The sequence below is a fragment of the Drosophila albomicans genome, chromosome 2L (assembly GCF_009650485.2).
Source record: "Drosophila albomicans strain 15112-1751.03 chromosome 2L, ASM965048v2, whole genome shotgun sequence".
NCBI classification, from domain to species: Eukaryota; Metazoa; Arthropoda; class Insecta; order Diptera; family Drosophilidae; genus Drosophila; species Drosophila albomicans.
Genome location: NC_047628.2, coordinates 8,365,678 through 8,383,233, shown reverse-complemented (window position 1 = coordinate 8,383,233; position 17,556 = coordinate 8,365,678). Strand labels below are relative to the sequence as shown.

The window sequence follows — 17,556 nt, the reverse complement described above, 5'->3', positions numbered from 1 at the left end:
AGATTCATGTTACCTCAATTGAGTAGTTTTGACGAAAGCTATCGATACTTATCGTTTTTCTCAAGGCGGTAATTTTAAATGCGCATTTCAGGTAACAAAATATATATGTTTTATTGTACAGAGTAATTAAAGCTATTTTACTTTTTTTAACAAGCATTTCACAAACCTTTTACAGCTTATAAGCTAAATATTAACAAATATATCACGCACACGCTCATTGCTAACCATATTATATACAATTATTTACATTAAGACTTTTGCCACTTTTCTTTTGGAGTTTTACTAGGCTTTTACGTTTGTTCTGTCTTGCTTCATTTGATTTTTGGGATGTCAGTGCTGTTTATCACTAATATACGTATTTAGAAACTCATGCCCGTTGCGTGTTCAATATCATAACTAAGCATTTTATCTATTATTCTATCATTTATCACTTCTTTCACATTGACAGACCACAAGAAGTCATAATGATTCCAGTCTTTATACGGTATACGATAGAGCTCAGCGCAGGGCAATAACGTTGCCAAATACTCCACATCCTCCACCGCGGACATATAATCATTATCGCTATAATACATGTGAACACAACTATTGATGTTCTTCACATTGTACGAGGGCGGCGTCGACTGCTGATAGATGATCTCATTCTGTTCCTTGCCATGATCATATTGCCGAAAATCTCCCGAGGTGTAAAGCTGCATATAGTGAATGATTTGGGTGGTTGAAGCTCCCGCAGGATGAGTTTCGCAGACATCAGTGAGAAGAGTCTAAAGAGTTATTAACATTAATATTTATGTATGGCTTGCAGTTGAAGTTAACTTACATGGTTCAGATGTCTGGTGCCCCAACCACCAATGAAATCCAAGAGGCCAGAGCACAGGAACTTCAGCATTGAGCCCTCGGAACACACGTGCTCACACAATAGCTTCTGTATGCTGGTAATGGGCAGCAGCTCCATGTTGCCCAGCACCCAGCTGATGAACGACGGCGAGCCCAGAAAGATGCCTCCCAGCTTGGACAGTATGAAGGAATGATTTCGCATATAGGCAATGGGAGCCAACAAGTGCACCGATCGCACCTTTTCGTTGTACCATGGCAGCGAAGACATTAGCACAAAGTAAGTGGTTGTGCCCTGAGAATGGGCTACGAAATGCAGTGAACTTGTGTTGCTCACGTCCAGTGCATAGTCCAGCATGGCAGCCAGATCATATACACCGATCTCATGCCAACTGAATTTCCAGAAATCCGTAGTATCCGGGTGTATGTGCTTGTGCTGACGAGAATACGTATTACCTCGAGCATTGCCTAGCCAAACATCGTATCCAGCATCGGCGAACATATAGGCCAACGATGTCTCTGGCCCATTGATGATCCAATCATCCGAGGCACAAAGGATGCCATGCTGCAGAAAGACAACTGGCTTCTGTGCCGTATCGTTGTGAGGCACAAGTTTTGGTGAGGTGGGTATGCGATAGATGGTGAGTATATAATGATCCGGAGTGTGTACGGTGTGTTCCTCCACTGGATAATTGTGGTTCGTAATGAGGCTGGCCTGCATGAAAATTGAATGGTTTTTATAATATATGTTAACTGGTAGATATAACTGTTAAACGTTGAAAACAATTCATTTGATTCAATGTTTTAATATAATGTATAATGCAATATCGATAAATAAGAAAAATATATAAAGAAAATAACAACTCATATGTATATACATATTTAATCCTAATACTTCACAAAATGCTAAACTTAAATATTTTCGGCTTAAGAACAATGACCTTGAAAGTACCTCATACTAAAGCAAACTTTTGCTTAGCGAATTCTCATGGCCCAACCTATTATTTCAATAAGTAGATAATGAAATAGCTCCTTCAAAGTAATTACACATGTATTCTTCATTAATTGCCCAACGTGTCATGCTTGATGATTTGATAGAAAAAAGTACAAAATAAGCAAAGTTCAAGTGTTTACTGCTTTATAGATGCAATATAAAGATATTTTCACTTGTACATTGCGATTAGAAGAAGGCTTTGAAAGGTTTTCGCAAAATAAATAAGAACAATAAAGAAAACAACAACTTTCGTGCCGATTGCGTGTGGGCAGTGTCTATCTCTCTCACACCCACACATTGTTGAAACAAAGAGAGGCAGCCGAAAGCTTGACGAAGAAACTAAACGAAGAAAACCGAACGCATCAGCCACCCAGCAGCGACAATAACAACAAACGAGATCGCAACGACGACGCGTCTCGACGATGCCAAAGTCCAAGCGCACACAACGCGTCATCGGACAAACTTTGAAATCAGCCCACAATGCGTCGTGTGCCATTCATGAGGCGTTTGCGGGGCGTGGCAGGCAAAGCTTTTGAACCAATGGTTATGCCCCGAACAATTGAGCGACGAGTAGTTATTATTATATTGCGATAATGACAAGCAGTTTTTGCGTTCTTCAACAACTTCTTTCTTATCAGACAATGCTCGTTCCTCGCACTCTCTTCGTATTTGGCGTGACCAGCTGTAGTTGTTGTCGTTGCCTGATGATCGGGTGATCGGGCTGCTGTGGAACACATACACACACACACACCCACACATACATGCGTATGCATACGTGGCCCCCACAAGAACTATATAAATACGAACGTAAATATATATCGCGGTATATACATAGAAATGTTTATTGTGATTTGGACAACTTACTATATGTATGTTATTTTAATACATGTCTTGATTTTATAATCACATTTCTGCTAATCGGGCGTGCCTGCGGAAGCATTTTATTATGGAGCATAGTTCTACATAATAAATGCTTTATTATTTTTTTTTTTAATTTGTTGTTATTTGTTATTGTTTTTTTTTTTAATTAGATTGCGCGTGCTTCTAGAGCTTTCGCCTGCCAAAAAATTGGCACTACCTTATCAGCAAGGGTTGGGCATATCATAGGTTATTATGTCACTTTTACCGCTATGGCAAACATAAATTAGTTAAATTGATAAGTATATCTAAATTTCCGGTATTTTCCCTGCTACGTTCATACATCATGTGCTTGCTATCAATTTGATAGAACAGCAGTTAAAATCAGCAGTTGAACGCATGTATAATATTTCCTCATTTCCAATTTATATGAGAAAATGATTTTTAAACTATTTATAGATATACAACACCGTATAGAGAATCTTGCATTTACCGTTAATCAATTTATAGAGCAGGTCTTTATTTTTTGTAGTGTACCTTAACGAAACCTACCTATACTTCCTGGATTTCCAAACATAATATATACCTTAGAATATTCTAAGTCATAGCCTTATTTCCTCATTTCCAATGTAAGGGGCATACAATTCTTAAAGAATAATTAACAATCGTTTTAACTTATTTAACATATGAAAAGGGAAAATTTATTTTTTAAATCTTAAATCATTCCTAAGTTATTAGAGAGTTTCTCAATTAAACTGCTTGAACTATGATTTCTGTGTAAATAAGATAACTTCCAAGTTTATAGGGCACGTCACTGTCGATCAGCATAATAATGCTTGCATAATAATGCGTAATTATAATTGAATGACGAGCTAGACTAGTACTTATCTTCTTGCTGATTGCATGTTCAATTATTCCAATTCTATCATTAGTATTAATAGATTAGAAACTTTTGTCACACTCAACTCATTCAATGCAATTCATATATTATCTTTAATCAAAACGTATTTTACAGTTGCTTTGTTTCAAACCTTTCATTGAGCTCTTTGTCATTTGTCAAACGACAAGTGCATCTATAAAAAAACAGAAAAAAGTTGAGCACTTTATGATTGCCATAAAAAGTTGTTCAAACCGCAATGAAAGTTTTGCTTTTAGGGCACTTGCAGCTTTTTTTTTTTTATTTTTTCGTCCACCCACCTGTTCTAAAGTCCACAATTAGAATGAGTAAGTAAGTGACCGATATCTAATCGGAAAAGGTGAATTTTATTGTTTGCAGACTGTCTGACACATTGATAATGATTAGATCCTTTTGTCCGAGTCGGATGTTTATGCACACACTTGGCAACGAAGATTGAATGACTGCTGATTTCTCAATGAAAGAAGTGCGAAATTTATGGGCGGTGTGATAAAATCTTAAATTCGATTTTTAGCTATTATGTTATATAACATCATGACAGCCTTGACAGAGGTGATATGATAGATTCTAATTTAGATTATAGCTATTATATAATATCATGCCTGCCTTGATTATATAATTATTTATGGTCTCTATTTATAAGTTACAAACTGACTTCTTCTGTTAATTTTCTGAGCACTTGCAGCAAATGCTAATTGTAATTCTCTTTATGGTTATCATTTATTATGAAATACATTTTGAAAATGATTTGATTTCGTATTTCTCATAACTCTTGGAAATTCATCATTTATTTAGTCTGCCTTTCTCATCTATTGATTGCTCTGTAGCCTACGCGCATTTATATATATTTAATTTGCAATAAACTTTGCAAATGATTTCCATATATACAATCTCTAAGCAGTCCTTGAACAGCAACATCAAGTATACGCAATGCTGGCAAATTTTGAACATGGGAATTACCCAATGAGCCCAACGAGTCTAGTAAACTTGCAATGTTAGACTCTTGGAGTTCGGGTTGGAATTGGAATTGGAATTGGCCAACAACTTACCGTCACTTTGTGGCCATCCACCGGCTCGATGTGTCCGCTCAATAGCAGCAACAGCAATAACAACAGCCACAACATGTTGTTGCCACCGTTGCCGATGCTGCTGCTGCCGGTTGCTGCCGCTGCTGTTGGACGTTGCATTAACAATATTGTGCACATATTTGGTAATCGTAACTTTTGATATTTCTTGTGCAGTGCGAGTGTGCGGCTGTTGTGGCAGTTATCCAAAGACTGACCCACTTTATAAGGCTTGCAGCGGAATGTTGTAAGCTCTGTGGGCGGTGCCACACGGCCTGCTCCGTTAACTTTTTCGAACACTAAAATCAACGGGAAAAGCACATATATATATAAAAATCCGTTTAGTTAATAAAAGTTGTAACTCTTTTTTTATGTTTCTCATTTTGATTGTAATGTTTTTATTATTTTTTTTTGTTTGATTGCTATGATTTCACTTACGTTTTTCACAATTACTTTAATGTTGCACACGCTGATAAGTTTTAGCTTTTCCTCTGTTTTTTTTGCCGACTCGTTACAATTGTTAAACGTATATGTTATATATTGACTATGTGACCGTTAATCAGCGCTTCCACTGATCTTTATTATGCTATATATACATCTATATATAATCGTATTTACGTTTATATTCAGTTACATTGATTTGCTTGTCACTGTTGTTGTCACATATAAATTATGCGTAATTAGTTGTGCCCAGATTCAGATTCCTTGGCTTGAATTTAATTGAGGGACTTGAGCTGCCGATTATGTCTTAGAATTATAATTCTAATTATGCCATCACTCAAGGGCACTTGTTGTGAGGCTTTCTTGAGCTTGAGTTTGAGTGTGTGTATGTGTGTGTGTGTGTGCTTCTTTGCTGACGATTAACTTCAGGAAATTTGCACTCATATGACTATAATAATTGCCCCAAACTGATTAGAATCTTGTGACGTCAATCTTAGATTTCAATTAACTGCAAAAACAAAAAAATGTTTAAGTATTAGTATTGCTCTAATTAAATATTGTTACATCAATAATATAATGAGCTATTGCTAACTGTGGTTCAAGATATTTAATTTGTGATCTAATTTTAATTTATTGACAGAAAAATATTTAAATTTGACTTCCAAAAATTTAAATTTTGTGAAAATTGAAACTGAATAAATAAATCAAACAAGTTGCAGAAATATTAAGATGAGAACTTGAAGTGAAACTTAATATAATTTAAGTCATTGAAATTCAAAAGGGTCTATTAAGTTTAGTTTTATGTCGATTCCGATTGATTTTGATTGTGACTGTGTTTTTTAATAGGACAAATGCTTATCAAAATATAAGTTGAATTTTGTTTTGCGGAGGTGTTGAATCAGATTAATCTCAGTAGCACATTCGAGCAAAGTTTAATGATCTCTAGAAAACTGCGAACGTTAAAAAAAAGCAAACAAAAATAAAATGCAAAATGTGAGCTTCCATTAAGTATACGACACATTAACCCTAAACAAGCTTAGAAGTACAAGTCTTAAATATTTAATTACTTCTGAGAAATGAGAGTGTTATGAGTACATAGGTTCAGACAAAATAAATAATGAACTTATTGCCTTATTTCATAAAATTAAAATAACAAATGTATAAATGTTTTCCATCATTTCGATTAAATTGAAACCTCTGCTCAGTTTTAAACAATTTAATTTTCGTATACAAAACATAACTCAATTAACCATGCAAAGATTTCACTTTACGTCAATCGTGATCAAGTAATTTGAACTTGAACTGCCGCATATGGAAAGTTTGTAAACACAAAGAGTTGCGAATAAGGTTTTGTTTCAAAATATTAATAATAAAACTGAATCAACTATCAATTGTTCTATCAATTGGCAAATTAGCATTTGATCAGATCTTTCCCACGGTTTTTGTCGATTGTCATAGTGCTCATATAGCAAATGAGGTAAGCTTATGTCAATGGATCAATCACACGATCGATTGACAAATTGCCGTTGTTCGCTTATTTCATGTAATACTGGTTTCAATATTAGTTTTTAGTTTTCACTGGTGACGTTTACCGTTTTGCGAAAAGTTGAATGAAATGTTGTTGGTTCACTCACTACTCGACTCTCAATAAAAAAATCAAAACAATTTTCACGCCGCTCGTTCGTACAATTTATAAGTATTTATAGATCTTGTCGATCCGCGTGTGGTGTCGGTGCGTTAATTTCCAAACTAAAACTAGCTTAGACTCGCAACAGCAGGTCTGCCAACTGAGCGAAAGCTCTCGATGCTCGCGTAAAAAGCTTTTTTGCCGGCGCAACGATCGTGTGCGAAAGCTTTTGTCGTATGACGGAAGCAACAGCTGTTGTTGTTATTATTATTCTTTCACTTCTGCCCAGTCTTCTTCTTCGTCTTCGGTAGCTGTCAAGAATATGTTTTGTAAACAATTACTTAATGCCGCATTATTGCACGCGACAACGGCGATTACTAAGGGAAGGGAGGGGGAAAATACTGCGAATATGCGCCAAAAAATAAAGGGGACGCAGAGCTAACGGGTCAAGTTCAATCGAACCGGTTTCAGCTGTTTTTCGTAAAGTTGTTACACACACTCTCAATCGCGCTCTCTCTGTCTCTGTCTTTCTATGTCACCTTTTGCGCGGGCCTCTCTTTCTTAATTTGTTTTCGACAAGCTGCGGCCAACATTTTAGTTTGTAATTTTTGCGTAGCATTTTCAAGGTTATTTGCGTAATTTATGCGCATTGCATTTGGATTTGGGCATCCAATTGCCCCCCTAATGTCGTTAAAGTAATAACCCGTAAGTGTTGCGACTGTAATGAAGACATTATTGAAATGGAGTTGGGGCTACAAACGAACTGTAAAGACTCTACGTAATTGTGTCGAATACCTAACAAATACTATTAAAGTGAATAATCAAGTTATGCAAAATGTATTAATAAAAAAAAAAAGTTAAAAAAGTACTTTAATGTATTTTTAAGATTACAATTTTTGTGTATAGCAAAGTTTAGCATCCCGAAAGGAGACAAACGAATTCTTTTCCGGCTTCTCCATTATTTTATAGCTGTTATCAATTAATTTATTTACTTATATGCTAACTATGCTAATTTATTTCATTACCTATTTAATAATTTACTTATTTTTAGATTCTTTGTTTTTACCCAAACATTCTGTAAGCATCGAAAGTTTCATCGTAACTTATTAGTTACAAATCACATAAATTAGATTTGCTAGGAAAACCCTTTAGACATGCCCTTTGCCCATCAAATCTAATCTACTCATAACCCCATAGAGAGCTCTCCAATTTCCTAAATCGCTTTGCTATAGTCTGCTGTATAATTTAAGTAAACAACCATAATAGTATCAACAACAAGTGAGAACGCCAAGTAAACGCCGACTCTAGGTTGACTGTGAAAATACACTGTAGAGTTTAAAGTTTGTTAGGAAAATGATTGCAAAGCAAATGCATTAATTTGTTTGGTTATATTTTATACAATTGTGTTTAATTTGTTATGAATTATATATGTAAGCATTCAAAATATGAAGGGGTAAGTGATGTAAGATAATATGATAAGTTTCACAGGCTGTCCAGGAATAACCGTTTGACAGAAAGATTTGCAATCAAAAGTGTAGTGTCAAAATTATGTAAACATACTTCAGTTTTTATGTTATTATCATAAGTGTAGAGGAATGCTGCTCAGGTCGTAAATTCGTAGATAACTCGATAAACTGTGTTTAATTAATATTTGCACCATACTCTAAGGATGTTTGTGTTTAGTTTCTTTTGTTAGGCCGATAATTTAAATCTACTAGAAAACTTTGTAGCTGTAGAAATAGGCCAAAGTTATGTTGTTGTTATCGAATATATGTAAGCGATTTAGGCAGTATATCAAAATATAAATAAACAATTAGATGTATGTACATACATACATATATAGTAAATACTGAAAGTTCCCAAAACATATCAGAAATATAACTGTTTGATTTACACTTGTCTTATCAAACTAAAATAGATTTAAGTTTGTATTCTTCAATTATACAATTTATATAACGTCTAAGGATGTTTGTGTTTCGTTTGTTGTGTTAAGTCGATGTTGTTGGCAATTGTAATCGCATTTTGAACACTACAAATTATCATTAGTGTATTAAAGTATATTAAACAAATAATCAATACTATATTAAATAAATCAAACTATTGGAATTTAACCAATTAGTATTGTCAACTAATACATTGCAGTAATCCAGTAAGTAGTTTAAAGTAAAAATGCACTGTAACAATCTTCCCGCACTGCGTGCAATTGCAGGGTATCTGTAAATGAGCCTGCAATGCGCAGCACTTTGTGTTAGTCACGCAAAATTTGTTGCCGTCGCCGTTGCCGCCGCTGTTGCGCGTTGCACTTTATTGTGTTTATTTATTATGCAAATTTGCATTAATTTTTGTTGCAACACGTGGAGAAGCAGCTACAGCAACAATGAGAAGGCAAACAACTGGCTGGCAGCAACAGTTGCTGCATTTAGGGCCTTAAATTGGCTTCATGAAAAATGCATTTGGCACACAGAATGTTGCACATTGTGATCCTGCGGCAGCTGAGCTTAGTGCAAGGACATTTTTACAGCTTTTGTGCTTAAAATAGACGCGTTGATAGACAATTAAAAATGTTGCATACAAAAGCTATCAATAGTTTGGCTCGAGGCCCGAAAGCAACTGCAGCGACTATGAGCAAAAAAAAAAAAAAAAGAAAAGCAAATACAAAATACAAAAACAAATCGCCTTAAAAGAATTGCTCCAGGCTTTCCATTTCCCCCTCTGCAGCCTATATATGACCCTTAAAGCATCCTTCTACCTAAGTCCAAGTCTAAGCACTTTGTGCAAATTGTCAACGCTGTGCGTCCTTCTACGCATACGAGCAACAACAATAACAACAACAACAACAGCAACAACCTCGGCAACAACAATGTGGCAACAAAGGCTTCAGGTTATTGCATGCATTTTAATTAGTAGACAAGCCAAGTGGGTTGCCACTGTGGCATCTATGTTACATATGCATGCAACGCATCCAAAGAAGAAGATGAAAGTCAACTGCGAGGGTGGCTCAATAAGATAAGATAGATTAGTTTAAAAACAAGTGAGATACCCGCTTCAATATAAACAGAATATTGCGATATTATACCTTAAATATACCAAATACCAATATACTGCAAATATACAAAAATATATAGAAGGCAATATTCAGTATATTGATATACTAGTACTATTAAATTTCATAAAAAGTTTAGTAATTTCAATCCTACTGAAAATTTAGTAAAAAATATAAATTAAATAATTACAGTCAATTAATATTAAATTTATTTAAATAAAATGAACGATTAAAAAAAAAAAATTTATGTAACTAGGAATTACAAATAAACATCAAAATAATAAATCGATAAATTTCAATTGATATATAAATAAAATTTTCTGAACCCGAAGATACTTTTTCTTTGCAAATTATTTCTTTGTAACTAGAGTTTTGATATATTATTATTTATTTATTGTTGAGAATGAAAAATGTAACAATGCCTTCAACATATATAGTACAACTAAATAGCTATGAAATAGTTTGAGTTTTGAGGCTGTCACTCAACGAACTATTGAAAAGGTAAAATAAAATAATAAAAAATAAACAGCTGGTGAATGAAAAATAGCTGAAAAAACGCAAATCATTAAGATGATGAAAAACGATCCAATAGTAACCAGACAATGACATATGAACCGATGAGACCCGACAACGTGTCCAATTTCTCATAGCAAACAAACAAACAAAACTGTCAAAAAAAGAATTCATATGGAGTGCGGTAAACGAGAGGAGTGAGAGAAATAGACTGAGAGTGTGTGAGAGAGAGAGAGGGATAGAATAGAGAATGTGGACTGCACTAAACATTCTCTGCTTTTAGAGTCTCTCTCGAGCCCCTTTCAATCTGTCATTCTGCCCTCGCGGTTAGCAAATGCCGCCCCCGCGCCTCTTTAGCCTCCTCGCCTCGCACATTCGACCGCCAAGCTCTGCGCTAGTTTCTTGTATTTATTTTTAAATTGTTTCGCACACACATAAACAAACTCACAAACACACACACACACACACACACATTCGCATGCTCTCGTACACACACAATTACAGCAGCTAACATCCTCCATATATAGACGGACAACGCGTCGTATGCGCCATGTGACTTAAGCTTATGCATGTGTATATGTATGTGTGTGTGTGCGCGTTTGTATAGCGTATGTGTATCGCTGTATTGTATGCCTGTATGTGTGTATTGGTGTAGTATACAAAAAAAATCTGTGTAACGCGCATCTGTCAAGCAACCAAACGCCCCACGCATGTGTCCCTGCGTCTCTCTATGTGTGTGTGTGTGTGTGTGTGTGTCCCAGTGTGTGTGTTTGTATGTAAATGTCCTTGAGTGCTTGACGGATGACATTCATAAACGTCACTTCAATTACCTCCACGCGCCAACGCTGCCGCCGCCGCCGCCGACAACGTCGCCGCAAAAAAAAAGAGAAAAAAAAAACAGAAAAAATTGTGAAAAGTCAGTCAGCCAAAGTTAAAGAATTTCCCTACATTTTCATTTTCAATTTCAACGTTTCTTCTCTCGAACTCATCTCTACTTTTATTTGCATTTGTGTTTTATTTTTTTATTTTTTTTGCGTTTTTTCTTACCTTTGACTTGGGCAAACTACGGCAACATTTTGACAAATTTTTTGAGATCTATAAAAATACTAAGCGAAATGAAGCGCTTGACTTGCCATTCGAGAGCAATAAAAATCGGTGGAAAGCAAGTCTGTTCTCAGTTGCACTATCTCGTATTCAATTCTCAGCTAAGCCAAGTCTATTTTTATTGCAAATCTTTCGCGTTGTTCAATTCCCTGCAAAGACTTTAACATCAGCGTAAAGCGTATGCTTTGTTAAGTGAAACGAAAATTATGCTAAAGAGAAATTCGGAACAGATGTCTTTGTTAATATTGTAAAGCAAACTCCGCCAGCTGTAACAAAAGCCGTAAACTGAATGTGTTTTGTTTTTTTTTTTGTGTTGTTGCTTGAGAAACTCGACTGACAGTTGCTCTTTAATAATCGGTTTAGCACTAACTGGATTTGGCTTAAACACAAAGTTAATTAATCGAAATGTGCATAAAAAAAGCAGGGTATTCAACACTTTGGCTAATTTCATTTCAGAGGCTTTGAAATTAAAGTAGCTCGTCTATTTTTCTGCTCAAGTTCATGCCCCAAATTCGTAACACATTCAACTTTAATTTTCGTTTATAGTTCTCTCGTTTTTTTTTGTGCTTTCTTTTGTTTTCGTTTTATTTTCCACAAATTAAGCGCATTGATTTTCACTCGACATCATCAAAAAGGCGGTCGCCCTGTGAAACATTTTCAGCCACACACACACAGACACACACATTTAGAGAGTACATATAGTTGATTGTGGGAGGGCAAGTGCAGAGGGTGGTGGGTAGAGGTGGAAGGAGGGGGGCTGATGCTTCCTTCACTTACACTTGTCCTTACAAATTTGTCCTTTTTCTCAAATGTGAAAAGACGCATAATGTCCTTTTACTTGTATATTTTTTTTTCGTTTTCGTTTTCTTCTTCTCTGTTCTCTCTGCTGCTTCTTCGCTTCTCTATTCTTGCTTGCGTTTCGTTTTATTTTTGTTTTCTTTTGTTGCTGCTGTTGCTGTTGGTGTTGTTGTTGTTGTTGACGACATTTCGCCTCGACGTCTGTCGCTGCTGCTGCTGCTCCTGCTGCTGTCACGTTACACGCCCACCGCCCACATTTGCTACTTGTAAATTATTTGCATTAGTAGCCACTTGTGCCCTCTGCGTGTGTGTGTGTGTGCGTATGTGTATTTCTCTGTCTCTCTGCCTCTCTGCCTCTCTCTCTCTCTCTCTCTCGGTGTATGCGTGTTTGTTTGTTTGTGTGTGTGTGTGCGTTTAGTTGCGCTTGGTCTGCCCGCAGGCAAACTGGTAAAACCTGCCCAAGTTTTAGTCAGTAACCTAGCCGCCTTTCCACCCCTCCTCCGCCACCGCCTCCGCCTCCCCCTCCCCCTCCCCCTCTGCCATCACCAATGTCTTTGCACGCCCCTTTGCTTCGGTTTGGCAGCCCCTAGATTTCTTTTGCCCTGCTGCGTGTTTGTTTATATACACACACAAGTACACACATACACACACACGCTTACTTACACACATATACATATACGTATGCACATTGAAATTTCCATTTTTTTGCCTTCTCGTGGCTGCCCTTGCTACTGTTTCAATACCCTGTTAACAAGCATATGCACGAAAGGAGTTCTAAAGATTTCTGAAGGAGTCAAATTGAAAATTAGCTTTAAGAAAACTTAAAGTTCAATTTAATTTTTTTTATTCGCAACGAATTGCAGTAATATTATTACTATAACTTAGAATTGCTAGAAATTATAAGTTTTCCTATCCAAGTAGAACTACGATTAATCAAAATTATTGAAAAATGTGAGATAAGTCTAAAAATTGAATTTCAAAATTACGTATACGTAATATTAGTGTGCGTAGTACGCATTATTCTCTTAAATTTAAAATACTTAGTTACACCTTCATAAAACTACCATTAACAAATGCTTTCAAAACAACAACAAAAAGTATTTAAAAATATAAAATTAAAAGTACGTATACGTAATGTGTTCTGTTAGCAGACCAATTTTTAAATTAACATATGCTTCAGTTGCAGTAAGATTTACCATATAATACTTAAAAACAATTTATTGCGAAAATTACGTATACGTAATTCTCAATAAGTCATACATAAAAATTACGTATACGTAAGTTACATATAAAATTCTAAATTCATTCATTCATTTTAATTGATTTAAAATAAGCAAAGCAAATAAAACTGCTTAAACAACAAGAAAAAAAATTAAATATCTCTTTTAAGAAAATACGTATACTTAATGTTAGAGCTGTGCTTTTAAGATAAATGCTTATTTTATTTTATTACCGTCATATCTTAAATACCATAGAAGTTAAAAAAAAATAAAATCAAATAAAATTATTAATACTATCAATTTAAAAATGACGTATACGCAGGGTGCCTTTAGAAAGTTTCATTTTAAATTCTAAGTTGACATTCATTTTAATTGCTTCAAAATAAATAGTAAGTGAACAATAAAAATTAAAAAAGATTAAATAAATTAAAGACGCTTAAAAAAAAACAAAAAAACAAAGTATGCTGTTTATAAAATTACGTATACGTAATGTTGGTGGTATTAGTCCAATTGTTTATTTTTTGATTCTTTTGATTCTTGAAATTTAAAAGAAGTTCAGAAAAATGAAAACAAGTAAAATTTGTAAAACTAATAATTTAATAAATTACACAATAAATTACGTATACGCAAATTTGGATTTCAAATCCGAAACTTACATTTATTAATGTTTATTTCCAATATATTTTAGACAAAATGATATGCTTTTAAAATTTGTTCATCAATTATTCATCTTCATCTTTTATTACGTATACGTTTACAAAGTCATCAAGACCTTAACAAATTCCAAATTGTTTGCATCGTGTGTGAGAGGTTTGGCATTTACAGGATATAGATTCAGTCGTATGTTGGTTTGTTACGCTGTTTCGTTGTTGTTGCTGCTGCTGCTGCTCAGTGCTCGCTGTTTGGGCCTGCACTTAAATTAACTGATTGCAACATTTTATACAGCTTTTTATGCCCCGTTGTGTTTGTGTTTTTAGCCTTTTGCTTGGGTATTTGCGCTTATGAGTGTGAGTTCGGTATATCTCAAGGGAGTTGCGTTTTAAGTGGCTAGTAAACGCGGTTGCTGCTGCTGCTGCTGCTGTTCTACACATATTAGCCTCTCTCTTTCTTTTGTGTTCCTCTCTCATTTCGGCACACTTTGCTTTTGCTGCTTGGTGTTCTGTTCTATAGATTTAGTTTTGGCTTTGGTGAAACGTGCGAAAGTTTTTTATGCAGGCGCTCATTGCGTGAGCACAACGAGGCGTATGCGCAATGTATTCAAGTAAAATGCATTAAACCTGCCCAGACACTGGCTAATTGTGAGAGAAGCAGGTAAAGAGACGGGAAGCCAGAGGTGGAGCAAATGAAAGAGCTACACGCTGTGTATAATTTTGCTGGAATTGTTTGTTCAAAGGCAAGGATTTAAGTATGTGGCTCAAGTGTCTGATAATTATGGGCACACACACACATATATACATACTTAGTCACTCAAATTGTGTGTGTGTGTGTGTTGGTATGTGTTTAGGGCTATGTTATAAAGTTGATAAGCCGTCGCTGCGGTTAACTCTGCCGATAAACTGTCCTTTGGCTTCAAGTGAATTGTTTACAAGGGCAAGCAAAAGATATGCAAATTGAACGGAAAGGACGTCGTTGGCTTTATCTGAAAAAGTAGATGGAATAACTTAGGCAACCGCAATTATAATAAGAATGGGCATGAGCATTACTTTGCCCATTTCAGGGTATTACAAACGGTTTCTATTGCTTGCCACATGATAATACTTTGCCAGGCATCACATTTATTCTACTTTTCTTTTTTCTTTCAATTCGGAATAGTCATGACACATTTATGCCAATTCTAAATTAAATTCCGAATCCCACTTTTGTCTCATTGTTTTTTCTGTATTTTTTTTTATACTCAAAAATGATTATGAATGAAAGTAATTAAATTTAAAGTGATTCGGACAACCTCCAATAAATTTATAGCTTATGGCGACTTAACGGCCTAAAAAACTTGTACTAAAAGTTAGTTAGAAATTGAGTGAATTTAAATTTAAATTTAAATTTAATGTCGAGTTTAAAGAGATAACAATAACTATTCTGCAAAAGTTGAACTGTATTCAGAATTAAATTCAATAATAATATTTTATTTCTAGCGAATATACATTTCGATTCATCTTTATCAATGTAATTCCAAAAAAGCAATCGAAGATGTTATTGTTATGTAATTATTGACCTTTATAATATATTTCGAATGTTATACTAAAAATCGTTATACTAAATATACCAAATATGGTTATTAAATATACTCAAAACTCTAGAGACTTAATTAAAATTAATTTTCAATTTTGGGAATAATGAATGAAAGTGGAAACTAAACGTAACAGAAATAGCTGAGACCAGTAGCTGAAAATAACTTTACGCATTAAACTCGTTTTTGATTGCAATTAAAAGAAGTAGATGTATTTTGGGATTGATTCAATCGATGCTGGCTACAAATTATAGATATGTATCTAAATATAATCGAGGTAAGCTCAGGGAAATTAGTGAAATATAAGAAGCATTTCGCATAATCACGGCACAAATTGTGGCCAAAGCGGAAGCCGAGTCAAAGTGAAAGCCAAAGCCAAACCAAAGCCAAGGCAAAGAGAAGGGCAAAGGCAACAGCAATGGCAAGTAACAATCGCAGATCTAAAAATAAGATTTAGCATTTTTATCAGACTGGCGGGGAGCGTGCAGAACTTTGGCTTGGTTTGGTTGTTGGTTAAACCAAAATAGGAAGTTCAACCAACCATGTTGAGTTCGTTCTCTCCCTCTCTCTCTCTCTCTCTCTCTCTCTTTTCCTTTGTCCATGTGTGTGTGTGTGTGTGTATTAAGCTGGCCCTCGTATCCGTCACAGGCTCTGTGTAAATGCGGCCCCGCATCCAGAGCGATTTATCAAAGTTCATTGAAATTGTGCACCACCCGCTGCCGTCAAGCTCGAGCCACGAAACTGTTGTGCGACCTTGGGTTTGGGTTTTCGGTGGTTCGGTGGCTTGGTGGCTCGGTGGCTCGGCGGATGGGCAGGCATAAGGCAAACGGCAGAATGTCCTTGATGATGACGACGTCATTCATTAAAATTTTCTGAGCTAGTTTGTTGCCCAATGCTATTAAACAGCATTGAGCTGTCAAGCGTATTACAATCCAAACAAAGTGCCATAAAAGCCAGTCACACTCGCAGTCAGCAATCCACAGCCACAGCCACAGTCAGAGTGCAAAACTTTCGTTTTTTGTTTTTTCTTCCTCTGAGTAAACTGATTTATGATTTCAGAAGCTTGCCATCCCAGTCTGTGTACACTTTTTCCAAAACTCCGACCTCGAACAGATGAAAAGTCAATACGCCACATTTGATTAATAATCATATTATATGCTTTATTAAGCATCCAGACAAACCAGCAGCCCGCATATCCTTTGCAGCTGAAAAGGACTTCAATCTCGTTTGTATACCCTCTACTAATGATTGCAGATCGCTGCCACGCATGTCTCAAATTAATGTAGATTAATACGCTTCTAATGATGGATATTTATATTTATATGCATACCAAATCAACTTATCTATTATCTGTCTTGGCTGGCACATTAAAAAGCTAATTTTTCATTATTGTTTTACAATTAATCAAATATTATATGAATTGATTTTAATTGTTATTAAAAGGTTTTGGTTTTGTTTTTTTGTTATGTCGCAATCCTTTGCAATTTATTTCGGTTAATTTATGAGTTTTGTTATTGAAATAACGAATACAATTCCTTATTGCAATGCGATGAGCCAGACCGACAAAGAGCTTCAGTCTGGTTTTATTAGATTCGATTGAAAATAAACAATAATGGCTTAAATTGAAAATACTTGAATTTAGATGAATGCTAGCACATTATACTTTTCAAAATTTTAGTAGTCCATTGTTCAATACGATTCCCTAAATATACATTCTCTGTATTTTATCATTGTTGTTAGATTAGAATTGAATTTATATATATATATCTTGTTCCCAGGCGGAATTTGTCGAGTGTCAGATTATTCACAGGGGAAAAAAACAAAAACTGAAAAATTTTAAAAAGAAGTAAATGTAATTCTTATAGATATAATCTGAAAACAGAAAAATTATTCCGAAATCATTCTTAGCTTAGTTAA

At 35.2% G+C, this 17,556-nt stretch overlaps 1 protein-coding gene across 1 annotated transcript; it reads right to left on the bottom strand.

Moving 5' to 3' along the window:
- Window positions 1-85: 85 nt before the first annotated feature.
- Window positions 86-6,846, bottom strand: LOC117565416 (lipase 3). Its single transcript, XM_034244501.2, has 5 exons — window positions 6,700-6,846; window positions 5,105-5,615; window positions 4,652-4,965; window positions 821-1,549; window positions 86-764 (listed from the first exon to the last, which is right to left on the bottom strand). Exons 3-5 carry the CDS (start codon window positions 4,805-4,807, stop codon window positions 360-362), a joined length of 1,290 nt encoding a protein of 429 aa, XP_034100392.1. The 5' UTR covers window positions 4,808-4,965; window positions 5,105-5,615; window positions 6,700-6,846; the 3' UTR covers window positions 86-359.
- Window positions 6,847-17,556: the final 10,710 nt, after the last annotated feature.

Coding starts and splice junctions, on each gene's coding strand:
- LOC117565416 (XM_034244501.2), bottom strand. CDS start 4,807: ATGTGCACAATATTGTTAATGCAACGTCCAACAGCAGCGGCAGCAACC. Junction 1,550..4,651: donor TGGATGGCCACAAAGTGACG/GTAAGTTGTTGG, acceptor ATTTTCATGCAG/GCCAGCCTCATTACGAACCA. Junction 765..820: donor GCACCAGACATCTGAACCAT/GTAAGTTAACTT, acceptor ATAACTCTTTAG/ACTCTTCTCACTGATGTCTG.